The sequence below is a fragment of the Mobula hypostoma genome, chromosome 10 (genome assembly GCF_963921235.1).
Source record: "Mobula hypostoma chromosome 10, sMobHyp1.1, whole genome shotgun sequence".
NCBI lineage: Eukaryota > Metazoa > Chordata > Chondrichthyes > Myliobatiformes > Myliobatidae > Mobula > Mobula hypostoma.
Window position 1 is genome coordinate 83371847 of NC_086106.1, and position 18769 is coordinate 83390615.

General features: G+C 41.0%; 1 protein-coding gene across 1 annotated transcript in view; it reads right to left on the reverse strand.

The window, feature by feature from the left end:
• LOC134353358 (sushi repeat-containing protein SRPX2-like) overlaps nt 1-6914 on the reverse strand; it is a 93344-nt gene extending 86430 nt beyond the window's left edge. Inside the window, exons 1-2 of the mRNA XM_063061392.1 lie at nt 6827-6914; nt 6389-6532 (exon numbers count right to left, since the gene is read on the reverse strand). Of these exons, the coding sequence (XP_062917462.1) occupies nt 6389-6464 (76 nt within the window). The 5' untranslated portion in view covers nt 6465-6532; nt 6827-6914. The remainder of the gene's footprint in view (nt 1-6388; nt 6533-6826) is intronic.
• Between the last annotated feature and the right edge of the window lie 11855 nt (nt 6915-18769).

The window sequence follows — 18769 nt, forward strand, 5'->3', positions numbered from 1 at the left end:
ACCCCTCTGCTCATCAACACTTAAGGATCTTGCCCTTAACAGTGTACTGCCTCTTTCCATTTGACCTACTAAAGCGCAATACTGCACATCTTGCCAGGTTAAATTCCATCAGCCATTTTTCGGCCCATATCTCCAACTGATCTATATCCCATTGTATTCTTTACTAGTCTTCTACGCTATCCACAACATCACCAACCTTTATATCATCTGCAAACTTACTAACACACCCCTTTGGGTTTTCATCCAGGTCATTTATATACATCACAAACAGTAGAAGTCCCAGTACAGATCCACACAGAACACTACTAATGGCAGTCCTCCAACTAGAGTAAGTCCCTTTGACCACATCAGACACATTACTGAAATTCATGTAGAAAACCTCCACCGCTCTATCTTCATCAATTGTCCTTGTCATCTTGTCAAAAAACTCAATCAAGTTAGTAAGACATGACTTGCCCTGCACAAAGCCATGCTCATATATCCTATCCCTAAGAATTCTCTCCAGTAACTTCCCTACCACTGCCAAGAGACTCACCAGTCTATAGTTTCCAGGTTATCCCTTGTTCGCTCCTTGAATAATGGAACATTAGCTACTCGTCAGTCCTCCGGGACCTCGTCTCTGGCTAGACAGGACACGAAGATATTGGTCCAGGCCCGAGCCATTTCTTCTCTTCCCTTTCTCTCAATAACATAGGGTATATCCAATTAGGCCCAGGGGACTTAGCCACCTTAAAGCTCTTTAAAAGAACCATCACTACTTCCTCCTTTACCTTGAAATACCCTGGTATTCAGCACTGATCTCCCTATCTGCCACATCCTCCTTGGTCAATACTGCTGTGAAGTACTCATTAAGGATCTCATTCACATCTGCCACATCCAAATGACTGTTCCCCCCTTTAACCCTGAGTGGTCCTACTGTCTCCCTAGTTATCATCTTGCTCTTGATATATGTGTACAATTGTTTGGGGGTTCTCTTTAATCCTACTTGCCAAGGACTTTTCATGGCCTCTCCTGGCTTTCCTAATTCCCTTCTTCAGCTCTTTTCTGGCTTCTTTATAATCCTCAAAGTTCTGTTTGATTCTAGCTTCATAACCTTTACATACTTCTCCGTCTTTACTAAGTTCATCACCTCTCTCAACATCCAATCTTCTCTTGACCATGCCATCCTTGTCCTTCCTTCTTACTGGACCATACCTGTCCTGTACTCTGTACAGTTGGTCTTTAAACACCCTCCACATGTCAGATGTAGACTTGCCCAAAAGCAGCTGATCCCTATTAATTCTTCCTTGTTCCTGCCTAATGCTCTCATAATTTGCACTGCTCCAATTTTACACTCTCTCGCAAAGTTTATACTTATTCTTATCTATAGCTGTTTTAAAAGTTAATGAGTTGTACAAATAGGTGACCCTATATCAGAATTTAGCAATTCTGAGATAAGTTCATTATCTGCATCTGTTGAAAAAGGAGTTGGAGTTTCTGGGGGCAATTTGGAAGGCAAAGGATAGATATATCCCAAAGGTGTAGAAATATTCTACAAGGAGGTAGAGGCAACTGTGGCTGACAAGGGAAGTCAAAGACAGCATGAAAGGAAAGGGAGGGCATATAATATAGAAAAAAAATAGTGGGAAGTTAGAGGATTGGGAATCTTTTAAAAGGCAACAGAAGGCAATTTAAAAAACACAATAAGGAGAGAACAAATGAAATATAAATGTAAGATAGCCAATAATATAAAAGAGGATAGCAAAAGTTTTCGGAGATACTTTATAAGAAGAGTAAAAGAGATGCGAGAGTGGATATTGGTCTGCTGGGAAATGATGCTGGAGAGGTAGTAATAGCGGATGAGGAAATGGTAGACAAATTTAATAAGTATTTTGCATCAGTCTTCACTGTGGAGGAGAATAGCAATACGCCAGAAATTTGAGAGTCAGAGCAGAAGTGAGAGTAGTTGCTATTACAAAATAGAAGGAGGTTGGGAAGCTGAAAGGTCTGAAGATAGGTAAGTTACCTTGTCCCCATGGTTCTGAAAGAGGTGGTTGAAGAGATTTTGAAGGTATTATTAATGATATTTCAAGAATCACTAGATTCTGTCATGGTTCTGGAGGACTGGAAAACTGCAAATGTTACTCTACTCTTTAAGAAGGGAGGCAAAAGACAGGAAAAATAAACCAGTTAGCTTGACCAGTGGTTGGGAAGATGTTGGAGTCCATTATTAAGGATAAGGATTCGAGGTACTTGGAGGCACATGAAAAAAATAGGTTGAAGTCATCTTGGTTTCCTTAAGGCGAATCTTGCCCGACAAATCTGCTGGAATTCTTTGAGGAAATAACAAGCAGAGTGAGGTGAGTCAGTGGATGTTGTTTACTTGGATTTTCAGAAGGCCTTTGACAAGGTGCCACATGCGGCTGATTGACAAGATAAAAGCCCATGGTATTGCAGGAAATATACTAGCATGGATAGGGCATTAGCTGATTGGCTGGAGACAGAGTGTGAATAAAGGGGGCCTTTCCTGGTGGGCTGCCAGTGACTGGTGGTGTTCCACAGAGCCTTGATGTTTTGGACTGCCTATTTTCACATTACGTGTCAATGATTTGGATGATGGAATTGATGTTTCTCTGTCCAAGTTGGTGGATGATACGAAGACCTGGAGGAAAGGTAGTATAGAAGGAGCAGGGAGTCTGCAGAAGGACTTAGACTGAATGGGTGAATGGGCAGAGAAGTGGCAAATCAAATATAGTGTAGGGAAGTGTATGGTCAGGCACTTTAGTAGAAGGAATAAGGGCATGGACTATTTTCTAAATGGGAAGGATATTCAAAGATCAAAGCTGGAAAGGGATTTGGGAGATCTTGTGCAGAATTTGCTGACGATTAATTTGCAGGTTGAGCAGGTGGTAAGGAGGGAAATTCATCTTGAGAGGAATAGAATATCAGAGCAAGAACATACTGCTGAGGCTTTATGAAGCCTTGGTCAGACCACTCTGAAGTGCTGTGAGCAGTTTTGGCCTCCTTATCTTAAAGAAGATCTGCATTGGAGAGGTTCAAGTGGAAGTTCATGAGAATGATTCAATGAAAGAAAGGGTTAACATACGTGGAGCAGTTGGTAGCTCTGGGCCTGTACTTGCTGGAGTTCAGAAGAATCAGGGAGGATATTATTGAAACCTGTTGAATATTGAAACAACTGGGTAGATTGGATGTGAAGAGGATGTTTCCTAGGGTGGGTGAGTCTAGGACCAGAAGGCACAACCTCAGACTAGAGGGATGTCCATTTAGAACAGAAATGAAGGGGAATTTCTTTAGCCAGTGGGTAGTAAATCTGTGGAATTAATTGCCACAAACGGCTGCAGAAACCAAGTAATTGAGTATATTTAAATCAGCGGTTGATAGTTTTTTCATTAGTCACTGTGCCAAAGGTAACAGGGAGAAGGAAGGAGATTTGGGCTGAGAGGGATATTAAATAAACCATAGCAGACTCGATGGGCCAAATGGCCTAATTCTGCTCCTATGCCTTATGGTCTAATCCAGTATTGAGTATCAAGTAACATGCTGTACCTCACAAATACACTGGGGTTAATTAGATTCAGAGTAGGAAACCAAGACTGGAAATGGGACAGGAAAATTAGAGTGACTTAATTTTTCCTCCTGCTGAATTCAAAAGATGAACCCAAATCATCCCATGATTAGGCTAGGATTAAATTGGGGGATTACTGGGCGGCGCAGATCGAAGGGCCAGAAGGGCCTATTCTGCATTGTATCTCAGTAAGTAAGTAAATAACAAAGTGGTAGCATGGTTATATGTGTGATTTGGACTAGGAAATCAAGTGTAGGATATTTATGTTTTCTGATGAAACAAAGCTAGCTGGCAGTATTAATCATGAGGATAAGACAGAGAACTTTGAGTGCATAGAAGTGAGCTAAATGAATGGGGAAGGACATGATAGATGAATTAGAATCTGAAAAAGTGTGAGGTCTGTCAGAAAAGTACAGAAAGGCAGATTTTATTTTAAATGGCAAGGAACCTGGGTGTCCTTGTACATGAATCGCTAGAAGTTTGAATGCTGACTCATCAAGCAGACAGCATTCTGGTCTTTATTGCAAAGAATTGGAGTACAAGAGTAGAAACATCTTATTCCGATTATATAGAAACCTGCTGAGATCACAACTGGAGTATTCTGAACAGATTTGGTTTCACTACCTATGAACAAATGTATTTGCAATATTGAGAGTGTGGCAGTGGTTCACCAGATCGACAGTCTTGGTGAAATTAGATCAACCAGGCTCATATGTCCTTGAGTTGAAGGAATAAGGGGCTTTCTCACGGAAAGACACGACATACTTAACCAGGCTTGGCAGGGTAGATGTGGATTTATTGTTTCCCCTGGATGAGGCATCTAGAATCAGGGGCCATTCATCTTAAAATAATACATTTAGACAGGTGCATGAGTAGGAAAGGTTAAAAGGGATATGGACCAAATACAGGCAAATGGGACAATTCGAAAAGACACATTGGTCAACATGGACATGTTGGACTGAAGGCCTTATACCCATAGTGTAGGACTCAATGACTCCATGCATGTCTCAATGATTCCAAGTGTATGACTCAATGATTCTAAGTGTATGACTCAATGATTCTAAGTGGGTGACTCAGTGTGGAAGTTCGGCCCCTGACAATATTCAAAGTAAAGATTGATAAATTTTTAGATGTTAAGGGAAGCAAGGTAAATGGGATTGTTACAGAGAAACGAGATTGAGGTAATAAAAAACTGCTATGATCTGGCTGCATGGTGAAACAAGCAAGAGGAGCTGAACGCCCTATTCTGGCACTGATTCCTATCTTCTCATGTCGGTGTTTTAAAGGAACATGAAAACATTATTGAGTTAAGCATTTCAGAATCTGAGAAGAAAATGCACAAATCATTTCCGCAATCTGTGCCATATGTGGTATTGTAGCATTTTATAGCATTGTTAGTTAGTAAGTAATATTGTGAGTGTTAGATGTTAAGTTTTTATTCTCTTCTTCAAAATAATTTACAGATTCAGCCTTTAAATTATGAACTAAATTGTCACTTTTACTTCTTTTGGTAAAGATCAAATTACTTGTTTAAAATGTTCTGGATAAACTTAGTTACAGTTTCCCCAAACTGCCTGGGTTGTGTCAACCAATGAAAAAAGACACTGAATCGTTCTCAATTTCTGAATTGTTCTGAAAACAATTAAGATCTAAAACTCTTTTTTTCCCCAAATTTTCCTGCATTTCCTTTGGCACTTAATGCTTACTTTAATTCCTAGACTGCTGCAGTTTTATAACCTCAATAAATTTCAGGGAAGTTAAATCTAAACAACTTTACAGCTACATCAAGCTGAAGTTGAATGGAAAAGCATAAAATACAAAGGAACTCTACAAAAAAGGCCAAGCACTGGCATTTCAGTTAGCACATTAACTTTTCATATATAACTCTGTTAATGAGCATAAACTTTTCTTTAGAGAGAAAGAGAGAGGTCGTGAGAGAATAAAGTGGAAAGAGAGGAAACTTTTCCCTTGGCACTGAGACTATGATTTGCCAGAGAAACTTCCACACTTCTGTAGTGGAATCCAACACTTCAAATGAAAGATCCAAACCATATCAACATTTCACTCCATCTTCTCTACTCTCCCAGCAGGCTTGTGCTCCCAGGATCCACAAGGAAACTTCAGGTCTTTACTCAGTCTCCCCTCCCCACCAGCCAGAAGATCCCTGGCACATTCTGCTCCTTCCTCTCCATACTTCCCTTCTTGCCAGCTGCATTCTTCCAATCCTGGCAAATAACCCAAGACTTCCTGATTTTTCTTCCAAGGGCATGCTTTCTGACATAAACATACAAGTGACCGATAGTTCAAACAAAATGGGGCCCAGCATGTAGCATTTGCTGGGGCTCTGCTCACCTTCCACTGGGTGTTTAAAAAGGCATTTTTTACATTGCTTGTCCCATTGAGGAGTCAGCTAACCATGGGTGAAAACAAAAAAAAATCTTTCTTCCATTCGGGCAATTGCAGGACAATAAGAGACAGTAAAAAAAACTTACTTCCGCAGTAAACAGTTGTCATTGATAAAATTTTTCACTTTACATTGAGTTCTTGTCCAAATGACCTGACGTTTTGTTCCTTCTCTGAAAAGCAATTTTAATTTTTCCCTGTAGAGCTCCGCATAAAGTATTGCATGACAGTGCAGGTTTGGTTCCCAGTCTGCTCTGAGTAAGAGTGGAGTGTGTTGTGTGAGAAATTGCAAGTGCAGAGGGAAGGAATGGCTTATTATATGTGGATTTATCTAAAAGTGGAAGAAAATTAGAATTATGAAACATTCTGACATATATTGATTCAATACAAGGGAAATAAAATGGCAAAATACACATTTACCTTCAGATCCATATCCAAGTCCGTGCCCAGTAGCAGCTCTCACAGTTAGAGTGAACAAGAAAAACAGTCCTCTCATGTCTAGTTGCAAAGGAAATGTGTGGATTCAAATTTGAAGCTTCTGGAAATTTCTCTAGCGTGTTATATCTACGAACATGATCAAGAAAAGAATTCAGCTGCATCTTGTGATCAATGTTATGCTGGACACAAATATCTACAGCATCAAAGAGGATTATACTGCACAAATTATCAATAGTATTTAAGAAACTCAGAACAGTCACAGCTGTTGAAGTTGTTCACAAGCTTAGTTTACTCTGCTGAAGAAACAGTGTTTAAACTTTAGAACGGGTCTTATAAAAAAATTAAAAATTGAAAGTCTTCTTTAAACCATAACAATGTGAAACATTTTATTTATTTAAAGTTCAGTAAACATCTAATTACCTTTAGTATATGTTTCCATGGTATCCTACAGTATAAATTCCAAGTCGGAGTTTATAGCATGTGAAAGCAAGGAAGCTTTCGAGAGGAACTAATGACATCATGAACTGAGTAAGTAGCTAGTTGCAGCCTCTTAAAGCTACACTGGCCATTCACAAAAAAATCCGGCAGTGGCTTGCACTACACTGAAGAGTTTCTTTAAATGATCACAAGAAAAGTAAGTATCTTACGCTGGATGTGATGCTCTATGAATTTAAATGCGTTCACAGGAAGCAGCTTAAAAAAGTAGTGGGGTTTAATAGTGCAGTACTCTGTCTTGAGGCAAATATGAATGAGATTATTTACACATTCTTTGCTTGGTTCTGCATCAGCTGGTAGCATAAAACTGTTCACAAATGTAATTTTTTCTCAACAGTAAAATTGTGAGTTATTTTTCAGACACAGCAATCTGCATAATTGGAATTATTACTGATTTTTTTCTACTACTTGTCCTATGGGTTTGTCACTATGAAACAGTTGGTATGGTTTCAAAGTGCCTCACGCCAAAAGAAAACTGAACCTAATTAGGCTCTCTGTTCAACTCAGTGGCATTTATGTCTCAGAATCAGGGGATCAATGATTCAAACCCATTCATGAAGGCAGGAACATCATACTTTGGGACTGTCCTGTGGTTAAGACATCAAACCAATGATTTCCATTCTGGTGGTTCATGTAGATTTTTGGAATTTAAAGCATAATTTGAAAAAACAGGATATCATTCACTGTCAAAAATCATCGTTTAGCCAAAGCCATCAAAGAAAGCTTAACTATTTATTTAAGAGCAAGGCTATTGGTGAGATTGTCCAAAATCTAAAGGATTTTGCTGCCTGGATATTGTGTACTTTGTTAAATACTTAAGATTTTATAAAAAATGTAATAGTAATATATGTCATTTTTACTTGCTTCACTAACAAACTATAGGTTTATGGAGAGTCTGGCAATTGCCCCTCCATTTGGAAATTGCAGTAATTTTGACACCATACTATTTAATATCTTCTGAAGGCAGGCTGTGTTTTATTTCAGGCTGTTAAGTCTCATTATTACGACTGCCTTCAGTTTCTTGCAATATTCTTAGTTCTTTCATGCAGTAGAATTGCTTTCATTTTAGTCGCTTAACTGCAAATAAACCATGGGCTCAGTCTCATTTCTAGTCTTGCTGTGATGTGCTTTCTTTTAACTTAAGAGTATCCAGATAATCAATACACATGACTCGCTTTTAACATTTAGCTGCCTGCAATCATTTCATGGGATCTAATTGCTTACACATGTTCAGTTTACCCGTGAGTATTGGACAATAAACAAATTCTTAAGCTTGACCTGAAGCATTTTCCCACTAAAAGATGTTAGTTCCTTCATTCAAGCTGAAAATGCTTCTTGGTTTTGAGCTCATTTACAACATCATAATATTCCCCAAAATCTGAACTTCTGACTACTAATATTAGGCTTTACCTTTTATTTGTTATCTAAGATGGCAGATTCTTGATTGGTCAGGGTATGAAGGGATATGGGGAGAAGGCAGGAGATTGGGGCTGAGAGGAAAATTGGATCAGCCATGATGAAATGGTGGAGCAGACTCAATGGGCCAAATGGCCTAATTCTGCTCCTATATCTTATGGTCTAAATTGTTCCTTCAGTTACATTTCTCCTCATTGGCAACACTAATCAATTATCATTCCTAAATTGAGTGTGATTTCAGCAATTATTGAAATATTTTGCCGCAAAGTAGGAAGCAATCCCCTGGATATTATAAAAGCATTTAGCAAAATCAGCAACATTTTTAAAAGGGTGATTTTGCTATAGCTGTTTTCTATCAAGATTAAAAGAACATCAAAAATAAAAATAGTTTTTAAACTTTCAACAAAAATTTATCCCTTTTGAAATTCCTTTACTTTCACTATAATCTACCCAGAAATAGTTTTGCCTTTAGTTCACTAACAGTCATTCAATATGACTGTCAGTGGAAAAGTAACAAAAATACCACTTATTGAGACGTCAATTGACTTATTGTACTATTCCACCATTAATCAGTTTAATATTTTCAGCTCGCACTACTGACTCATTCCTGTTTAAAAGATTTGAGGTCCCTGTTTCCCACCCTAGAGCATGTGGGGGTAGGATTAAATTTTCTTGCCAAGCTGTCAAGGATAACTACTACTCTTTCTCATTCTAGATGCTAGAGACTTTCTTGGGCCTCATCTGGCATGAATCCACTTCCATATTAGGTTGGCCTTACAGAAAACGCACCACTGCTACTTCTAGTCTTTGCCTAACAACATTTGCAGTTGGATTCTGGTGATGAGAAGCAAGCAGATAATTTGCAATGTTAGTATTGATAGATAGATAGATTTTGGTCAAGACACAATGCAAGCTCTACCTTTCTTTGAATAGTGGAAAGGGTCTTATATATCAAACTAATCAGGCAGGGCATCTGATCCACTGAAACAGTTATAAGAACATAAGAAATAGGAGCAGGAGTAGACCATCCGGCCCTTCGAGCCTGCCCCACCATTCAATAAGATCATGGCTGATCTGTCCGTAAACTCAGCTCCACCTACCTGCCTTTTCCCCGGAACCCTTAATTCCCTTACTATGTAAAAACCTATCTAACTGTTTCTTAAATATATTTAGTGAAGAAGCCTCAATTGCTTTCCTGGATAGAGAATTCCACAGACTCACCATTCTCTGGGAAAAACAGTTTCTCCTCATCTCCGTCCTAAATCTTCTCCCCTGAATCTTGAGGCAATGTCCCCTAGTTCTAGTCTCACCTACCGATGGAAACAACTTTCCTACTTCTATCTTATCTACCCCTTTCAAAATTTTGTATGTTTCTATAAGATCCCCTCTCATTCTTCTGAACTCCAGAGAGTATAGTCCCAGGCGACTCAATCTCTTCTCATATGTTAACCTCTTCATACCTGGAATCAACCCGGTGAACCTCCTCTGCACTGCCTCCAAAGCCAGTAGATCCTTCCTCAAGTATGGAGACCAGAACTGCACACAATACTCCAGGTGCGGCCTCACCAGTACCCTGTACAGTTGCAGCATGACCTCCCTGCTCTTGAATTCAATCCCTCTGGCAATGAAGGCCAACATTCCGTTTGCCTTCTTAATAACCTGTTGTACCTGCAAGCCAACTTTTTGCGATTCATGCACAAGCACTCCCAAGTCCCTCTGCACAACAGCATGCTGCAATCTTTCACTATTTAAGTAATAATCTGCTCTTCTATTATTCCTTCCAAAGTGGATGATCTCACATTTACTAACGTTGTATTCCATCTGCCAGACCTTTGCCCACTCACTTAACCTATCTATATCCCTCTTCAGACTCTCCACATCCTCTGTACAATTTGCTTTTCCACTCAGTTTAGTGTCATCAGCAAATTTTGCTATGCTACACTCAGTCCCCTCTTCCAAATCATCAACGTAAATGGTAAACAGCCGCGGGCCCAACACCGACCCCTGCAGCACCCCACTCATCACAGACTGCCAACTGGAGAAACACCCATTTATACCAACTCTCTGCCTTCTATCGGTTAACCAATCCACTATCCATGCCAATACACTTCCTCCGACTCCAGGCATCCATATCTTATTTATAAGTCTCTTGTGCGGCACCTTATCGAACGCCTTCTGGAAATCCAAGTATACAACATCCACCTGTTCCCCTCTATCCACTGCACTCATTATGTCCTCAAAGAACTCCGGTAAGTTTGTCAAACAGGACCTGCCCTTTCTGAATCCATGCTGCGGCTATCTAATGGAACCACTCCTTTCTGAATGTTTCGCTATTTCTTCCTAATGTTTCCTTGACAGCTTCAAGCATCTTCCCGACTACTGATGTTAAGCTAACTGGCCTATAGTTGCCCGTCTTTTGCCTACATCCATTTTTAAAAAGTGGCGTGACATTTGCTGTCTTCCAATCTGCTGGGACCTGCCAGAGTCTAGAGAATTTTGATAAATTATTACCAATGTGTCTACTATAACTTCCGCCAATTCCTTCAGCACCCTGGGATGCACCCCATCAGGACCAGGGGACTTACCTACCTTCAGGCCCTCTAGTTTGCTCATCACTATCTCTTCAGTGACAGTGATTTTATCGAGGTCCTCACCTCCCATTTCATCCATAACATCCTTCTTTAGCATATTAGCACCGTGAAGACCAACACAAAATAGTCGTTCAATGCCTCAGCTATTTCCTTATCACCCAATATCAATTTCCCCTTATCATCTTCCAAGGGACCTAAGCTGATTTTAGCCACCCTCTTCTGCTTTATATATTTATAAAAACCTTTGCTATCTGTTTTTATACTTTGTGCTAATTTACTTTCATACTCTATCTTCTCTTTCCTTATTTCTTGTTTAGTTGTTCTCTGTTGCTGTTTAAAGTTTTCCCAATCCTCCTGTCTCCCACTACACTTTGCGACTTCGTACACATGAGCTGTTAATTTGATACTATCTTTTATTTCCTTAGTTATCCAAGGCTGACTCTCCCCACACTCACTGTCCTTACTTTTGACTGGAATATACTCTTGTTGAGCACTGTGAAAAATCTCTTTGAAAGTATTCCACTGTTCCTCAACTGTCCTACCAAATAGCCTGTGCTCCCAATCCACATTAGCCAACTCCTCCCTCGTCCCGTTGTAGTCTCCCTTGTTCAAGCATAATACACTAGTTTTAGATCTAACTATTTCATCCTCCATCTGAATGCAATCATACTATGAACACTCTTTCCAAGAGGATCCCTGACTACAAGATCATTAATCTTACCTGTCTCATTGGACAGGATTATCTAAGATAGTATTTTCCCTTGCAGGTTCACTAACACACTGCTCAAGAAAGCCATCACGGATGCATTCTATGAAGTCCTCCTCAAGACTTCCCTGACCAACCTGATTCACCCAATCTATGTGGAAGTTAAAATCCCCCATGACAACTGCCGTTCTGTTCTTACAAGCCTCAGTCATTTCTTGATTAATTGCCTCTGCCACTGCAATATTTTTATTAGGTGACCTATAGACAACTCCCAGCAGTGCCTTTTTCCCTTTACTATTCTTAATCTCTACCCAGATGGACTCAACATTCTGCTCCGTAGATCTTATATTGTCTCTCACAATCACCCTGATCTCATCCCTAATTAAGAGCGCCACCCCATCTCCTTTGCCTTCCTGCCTATCTTTCTGTATTACCTGATACCCTTGGATATTTAATTCCCAGTCATCTCCACCTTCCAACCAGGTTTCTGTAATGGACACTAAATCATATGCCTTGGTACTGATCTGTGCCACAGATTCACTAACCTTGTTCCTAATACTACGGGCATTTAGATAAGGTGTCCTTATACTCATTGTTCTTTTAGAATCTAGTGACCTCTGCGATTTTTGCTTTTTACTTTCATGCACTCTACTCTTACTTTTTTCTTCACTAACTCTAGCTTTGGTCTCTGAATCACTTCCCTCTTCTTTTCTGTGTGGGTTCCCCTCCCCCTGCCATTTTGGTTTAAAGCCTCCCCAGCAGCACTAGCAAACAATCTCCCTAGGATATTGACCTCCCTGCCTTTGATATGAGTTCTTTTGATATGAAGTGTCAAACCAAAATCTGGAAATAGCACAAGATAAAGCAGCCCTGAGAAGACACTTGGCCTTTTCTCTGTTCCACCATTCATTAAGGCTACAGCTTATTCTGGGCCTCAGTGCCACTTTATCAAATAACCTCAAATCCATTGCATTCCTCAACATCCAAAAATTTGACCGTAAGACCATAAGGCATAGGAGCAGAATTAGGCCATTTGGATCAACATGCCTTCTTCGCCATTTCATCATAGCTGATTTATTATCCCTCTCAACCTCATTATTCTGCCTCAACACAAAATAATCTGCAGATGCTGGGGTCAAAGCAACACTCACAACACGCTGGAGGAACTCAGCAGGTCGGGCAGCACTCATGGAAAAAGATCAGTCGACGTTTCGGGCCAGAACACTTTGTCAGGACTGTAGGGCCTCTGCCCCTTCCCCCTACAGTCCTGACGAAGGGTTCTGGCCTGAAACGTTGACCGATATTTATCCACGAATGCTGCCCGACCTGCTGAGTTCCTCCAGCATGTTGTGGGTGTTGCATTATTCTGCCTTCTCTCCATAATCTCTGATGATCTTACCCATCAAGAATGTATCAAAGCCATCTTCAGCAGTGAATTCCACAGATTCGCTATCCACTGGCTAAAGAAATTCCTCCTCATCTCTGTTCAAAAGGAATGTCCTTCTATTTTGAGGCTGTGCCCTCTGGTTCTAGACTCAGCTACAGTAGGAAACATCCTCTCAACATCCACCGTTATCTAGGCCTTTCAATATTCAATAGATTTCAAAGAGATCACCCCACATTCTACTAAACTCCAGAGAGTATAAAGCTCAGAGCCACCAACCACTCCTCACATATACCCTTTCATTCCCAGCTTGTGAACCTTCTCTAGACCCTTCTTCAATGCCAGCATATCTTTGTTTAGGTAAGACCGTAAGATAGAGTAGCAGAATTAGGCCATTTGGCCCATCGAGTCTGCTCCGCCATTTCTTCATGGCTGGTCCAATTTTCCTCTCAGCCCCAATATCCTGCCTTCTCCCCATATCCCTTCATGCCCTGACCAATCAAGACTCTATCAATCTCTGCCTTAAATATACATAAAGACTTAACATCCATACTGTCTGTGGCAAAGAATTCCAGAGATGCTCTCCAGCTAAAGAAATTCCTCCTCACCTCCATTCTAAAAGGATGCCCCTCTATTCTGAGGCTGTGTCCTCTGGTCTTAGACTCTTCCACCCTAGGAAACATCCTCTCCACATCCACTCTGTCAAGGCCTTTCAACATTCAATAGGTTTCTGAATTCTAGTGAAATCAGGTCCAGAGCCATCAATCACTCTTCATAGGACAAGCCATTCAATCCATCATTTCCGTGAACCCCCTCCAGTTTCAGCACATCCTTTCTAAGATAAGGGGCCCAAAACTGCTCACAATTCTTTAGGTAAGACCTCACTAGGGCTTTATAAATTCTCAGTATTACATCCTTGCTTTTATATTCTAGTCCTCTTGAAATGAATGCTAACATCACATTTGCTTTCCTCACCACAGATTTAGCCTGCAAATTAGCCTTTAGGGAACCATAAATAAGGACTCCCAAGTCCCTTTGCATTTCCATTTTATGTAGTTCCCTCCATTTAGAGAATAGTCAACCCTTTCATTTGTTCCACCAAAGTGCACGACCATACACTTCCCGACACTATTCCATCTGCCATTTCTTTGCCCTTTCTCATGATCTGTCTAAGTCCTTCTGTAGCCTCTCTACTTCCTCAAAACCACCTGCCACTCCACCTATCTTCATATCATCTGCATTTGCAACAAAGCCATCAAATCCATCATACAAATCATTGACATATAACATAAAAAGGATGATTCCGGGAATGAAAGAGTTATCATACGAGGATCGTTTAATGGCTCTGGATCTGTATTCACTGGAGTTTAGAAGGATGGGGGGAATCTCATTGAAACCTTTCAAATGTTGAAAGGCCTAGTCTGAATAGATGTGGTAAGAATGCTTCCCATGGTGGGGGAATCTAGAACAAGAGGGCACAGCCTCTGGATAGAGTGGCGTCCATTTAAAACATAGATCCAGAGAAATTTCTTTAGCCAGAGGGTGATGAATTTGTGGTATTTATTACCAGGTCATTGGTTCTTGATTGGATACAGCATCAAAAGTTAAGGGGAGAAGGGTGGGGAGTGGGGCTGAGGAGAGGAAAAAAGCATCAGCCATGATTGAATAGCGGAGCAGACACAACGGGCCAAATGGTCTAATACTGCTCCTATGTTTTATGTCTAAAAAGAATCAATCCCAACACAGACCGCTGTGGAATACCACTAGTCACTGGCAGCTAGCCAGAAAAGCTTCCTTTATTCCCACTCTTTGCCTCCTGCCAATCAGCCACTGCTTTATCCATGCTAGAATCTTTCCTGTAATACCATGGGCTCATAGCTTGCTAAACAGTCTCATGTGTGGCAACTTGTCAAAGGCCTTCTGAAAATGCAAGGATACAATATCAACCAATTTTCCTTTGTCTATCCTGCTTGTTATTTCTTCAAAGAATTCCAAAAGATCTATCCAGCAAGACTTTCCCTTGAGGAAACCATGCTGACGATGGCCTATTTTATCATGTGCCTCCAAGTACCCTGACACCTCATCTTTAGTAACCAACTCCAACAACTTGCCAACCATTGAGGTCAGACTAAGTGGCCTATATTTCCTTTCTTTTGCCTCTCTCCCATCTTGAAGAGTGTAGTGACATTTGTAATTTTCTAGTCTTCCAGAACCATTCCAGAATCTAGTGATTCTTGAAAGATCATTACTAATGTCTTCACAATCTCTTCAGCCGTCTCTTTTGGAACCCTGTGCTGTACACCATCTGGTCCTGTTGACTTCAAACCTTTCAGTTTTCCAAGAGTCTTCTCTGTAGTTATGGTAACTTTACTCACTTCATGACCCCTGACACCTGGAACTTCCACCATACCGCTAGCATCTTCCACAGTGAAGACTGACACAAAATACTCAGTTCATCCGCCATTTCAATGTCCCCCATTACTACCTCTCCAGCAACATTTTCCAGTGATCCAATATCCACCCCCGCCTCTCTTTTACACTTTATGTATCTGAAGAAATTTTTGGTATCCTCTATTGACTAGCTTAATTTCGTATTCCACCTTTACCTTCCTAATGACTTTTTTAGTTACCTGCTGTAGGTTTTTGAAAGCTTCGAGTACTCTAACTTGTCACTAATTTTTGTTCTATTATATGCCCTCTCTTTGGCTTTTATATTGACTTTGACTACTCTTGTTAGCCACAGTTATGTCATCTTCCCTTTAGAATATTTCTTCCTCTTTGGGATGTATATATCCTGTGCCTTTCAAATTGCTTCCAGAAATTCCAGCCATTACTGCTCTGCCATCATCCCTGCCAGTGCTCTTTTCCAATCAGTTCCCTTTACTCCACTGTAATACTGATACATCTGACTTTAGCTTCTCCCTCTCATATTTCAGGGTGAATTCAATCATATTATAATCACTTGTCCCAAAGGTTTTTCTTTTCTTACCTTAAGCTCTCTAATCAATTCTGGTTCATTGCAGAACACCCAATCCAGAATAGCTGATCCCCTAGTGGGCTCAATCATGAGCTGCTCTAAAAAGCCATCTCATAGGCATTCCAGAAATTCCCCCTCTTGGAATCCCGCATCAACCTGATTTTCTCAATCTACCTGCATATTTAAGTTCCCTATGACTATTATAACATTGTCCTTTTGGCATGCATTTTCTATCTCCCATTGTAATTTGTAGGCCACATCCTTACTATTGGTTGGGGGTCTGTATACAACTCCCAACAGGGTCTTTTTATCTTTGCACTTCCTTAGCTCAATCCACAATGATTCAACACCTTCTGGCCCTATGTCACCTCCTTCCAATGATTTGATTTGATTTTTAACCACCAGACAATCGCTGCTCCCTCTGCCTTCCTGCCTATCCTTTTGATACAATGTGTATCCTTGGACATTACGCTCCCAGCTATAATCTTTCAGCCATGATTCAGTGACGCCTACAATATCATACCTGCCAATGTGTAACTGCACTACAAGTTATTCTACCTTATTCCATATAAGGAGTGCATGCAAATATAACACCTTCAGTCAGAATGTGTAGCCTCTCCTCACTACACATTGCCTCTGTTTGTAAACCAGCTACATCATCTTCAGCACTATTATCCCCTTTCCTACAATACTTCTTGCACTTAAATATAGGCAGCTCAGGACACGAGTCGCACCATGCTCAACTTTTTGATTCCTAATTTTCTCTGATGTTTTATCAATATCTGTCTCCACAACCTCTCCACTAACTGTTCTGGATCTTTGGTTCCCATCCCTCTGAAACTCTGGCTTAAATCCCACCATGCAGCATTAACAAACCTTTCCCACTAGGATATTAGTCCCCCTCCAGCTCAGATGCAAACATTCCCTTCTATACAGGTCCCACCTTCCCTGGAAGAGAGCACAACGATTCAAAAATCTTATGTCCTCCCTCCTACACCAACAACGTAGCCACGTATTGAACTGAAGAATCTTCCTATTTCTGGCCTCACTAGCATGTGACATGGTAGCAATCCTGAGATCACAACTCTGGAGGTCCTGTCCTATAACTTAGCACCCAACTCCCTGAACACCCAATGCTTAACCTCATCATCCGTCCTACCCACATTACTAGTACTTACACAGACTATGTCTTCTGGTTTGTTCACCCTCCCTCTTAAGAATGCTGAGGACTCAATCTGAAATATCCTGGAACCTGGCACCCGGGAGCCAACAAACCATACGGGAATCTCGATCTCACCCACAGAATTTCTTGTCCATTCCCCTAACTAATGAATCCCCTATCACCACATTTGCCTTTTCTCTCCTCTTCCTGTATGCATCATAGAGGCAGGCTCAGTGCCAGGGACCTGACCACTGTGACTTTCCTCTGGTAGGTCATTTCCCCCCCCACCCCATCCTCTGACAGTATCCAAAATGATATACCTTTGTTGAGGGGGATTGTCATAGGGCCATTCTGCACTGGCTCCTTGTCTTCTTTCCCTCTTCCTCACTGTCACCCAGCCTCCTGTGTCCTGCACCTTGGGTGTAACTACTTCTCTATATGCCCTATCTATCACCCCTTCAGCCTCCTGAATGATCCAGAGGTCATCCAGTTCCAGCTCCAACTCCTGAACGCGGATTGATAGAAGCTGAAGCTGGATGCACTTCTCGCTGTTGTAGTTGTCAGAGTCACTGGAGGTCTCTCTGCTTTCTCACAACCCACAAAAGGAACATTCAACTTCCCTGCCTGGCGTTTCCATTATCCTAGCTGAGCAGATACAAAGAAGGGAAGGAAGAAAGAAAAACCTAACCTAGAGTTTTTCATTACTTTGCTTTCTCTGCCTGTAGCCTCTCTTCACGGAAGCCTCAAAGAGCTAAACCCATTCTGACTCTGTCCACTCTGATGGTGGCCGCAGCACTTGTTCCTGCCTTCCTTTAGCTTGCTCGTGTTAATCAATCGCAAACACCGAACGGTTGCTGGTAAAAGCTCTTTTTGGTTGTACTGACCTTTGTACTCAGGCAGTGGACCTGATTGATGTCCCCTCCTCTCAAAATCTCCAATGTCCGGATTTGCCGCTGGTCAAAGCCCTTTTGGAGCTTTAGGCCCAAAGCTGTTCACAATACTCCAAGTGTGACCTGACAATGCCGTATAAAGCCTCTGCATTAGATCCTTGCTTTTATATTCTAGTCCTCTTGAAATGAATACTAACATTACATTTGCCTTCTGTAGCGCTGATTCAACCTGAAAGTTAACCTTTAGGGAATCCTACAGGACAACTCTCAAGTCCCTTTGCCCCTCATATTTCTGAATTTTCTCCCCACTTAGAAAATGGTCTAGGCCTTTATTCCTTCTACCGAAGTTCATGACCATACATGTTCCTACACTATATTGCCACTTCATTGCCCACTCTCCTAATTTGTCAAAGTCCTTCTGCAAACTCCCTGCTTCCTCAACATTATATGCCCCTCCACCTATCTTTGTACCATCTGTAAACTTGGCCATCAATTCCAAGTGACTGATATACGCTGACTCTCCTTTGTCTGTCCTGCCTGCTTTTCCCTCAAAGAATTCCAACAGATTTGTCAGGCAAGATTTCCCCTTAACGAAATCATACCGACTTTGGCCTATTTTATCATGTGCCTCCTAATACCTCGAAACCTCATCCTTAATAATGGGCTCCAACCAGTAAATTCAGGCTAACAGACCTATAACTCCCTATGCTTTGCCTCCCATCTTTCTTAAAAAGTGGAGTGA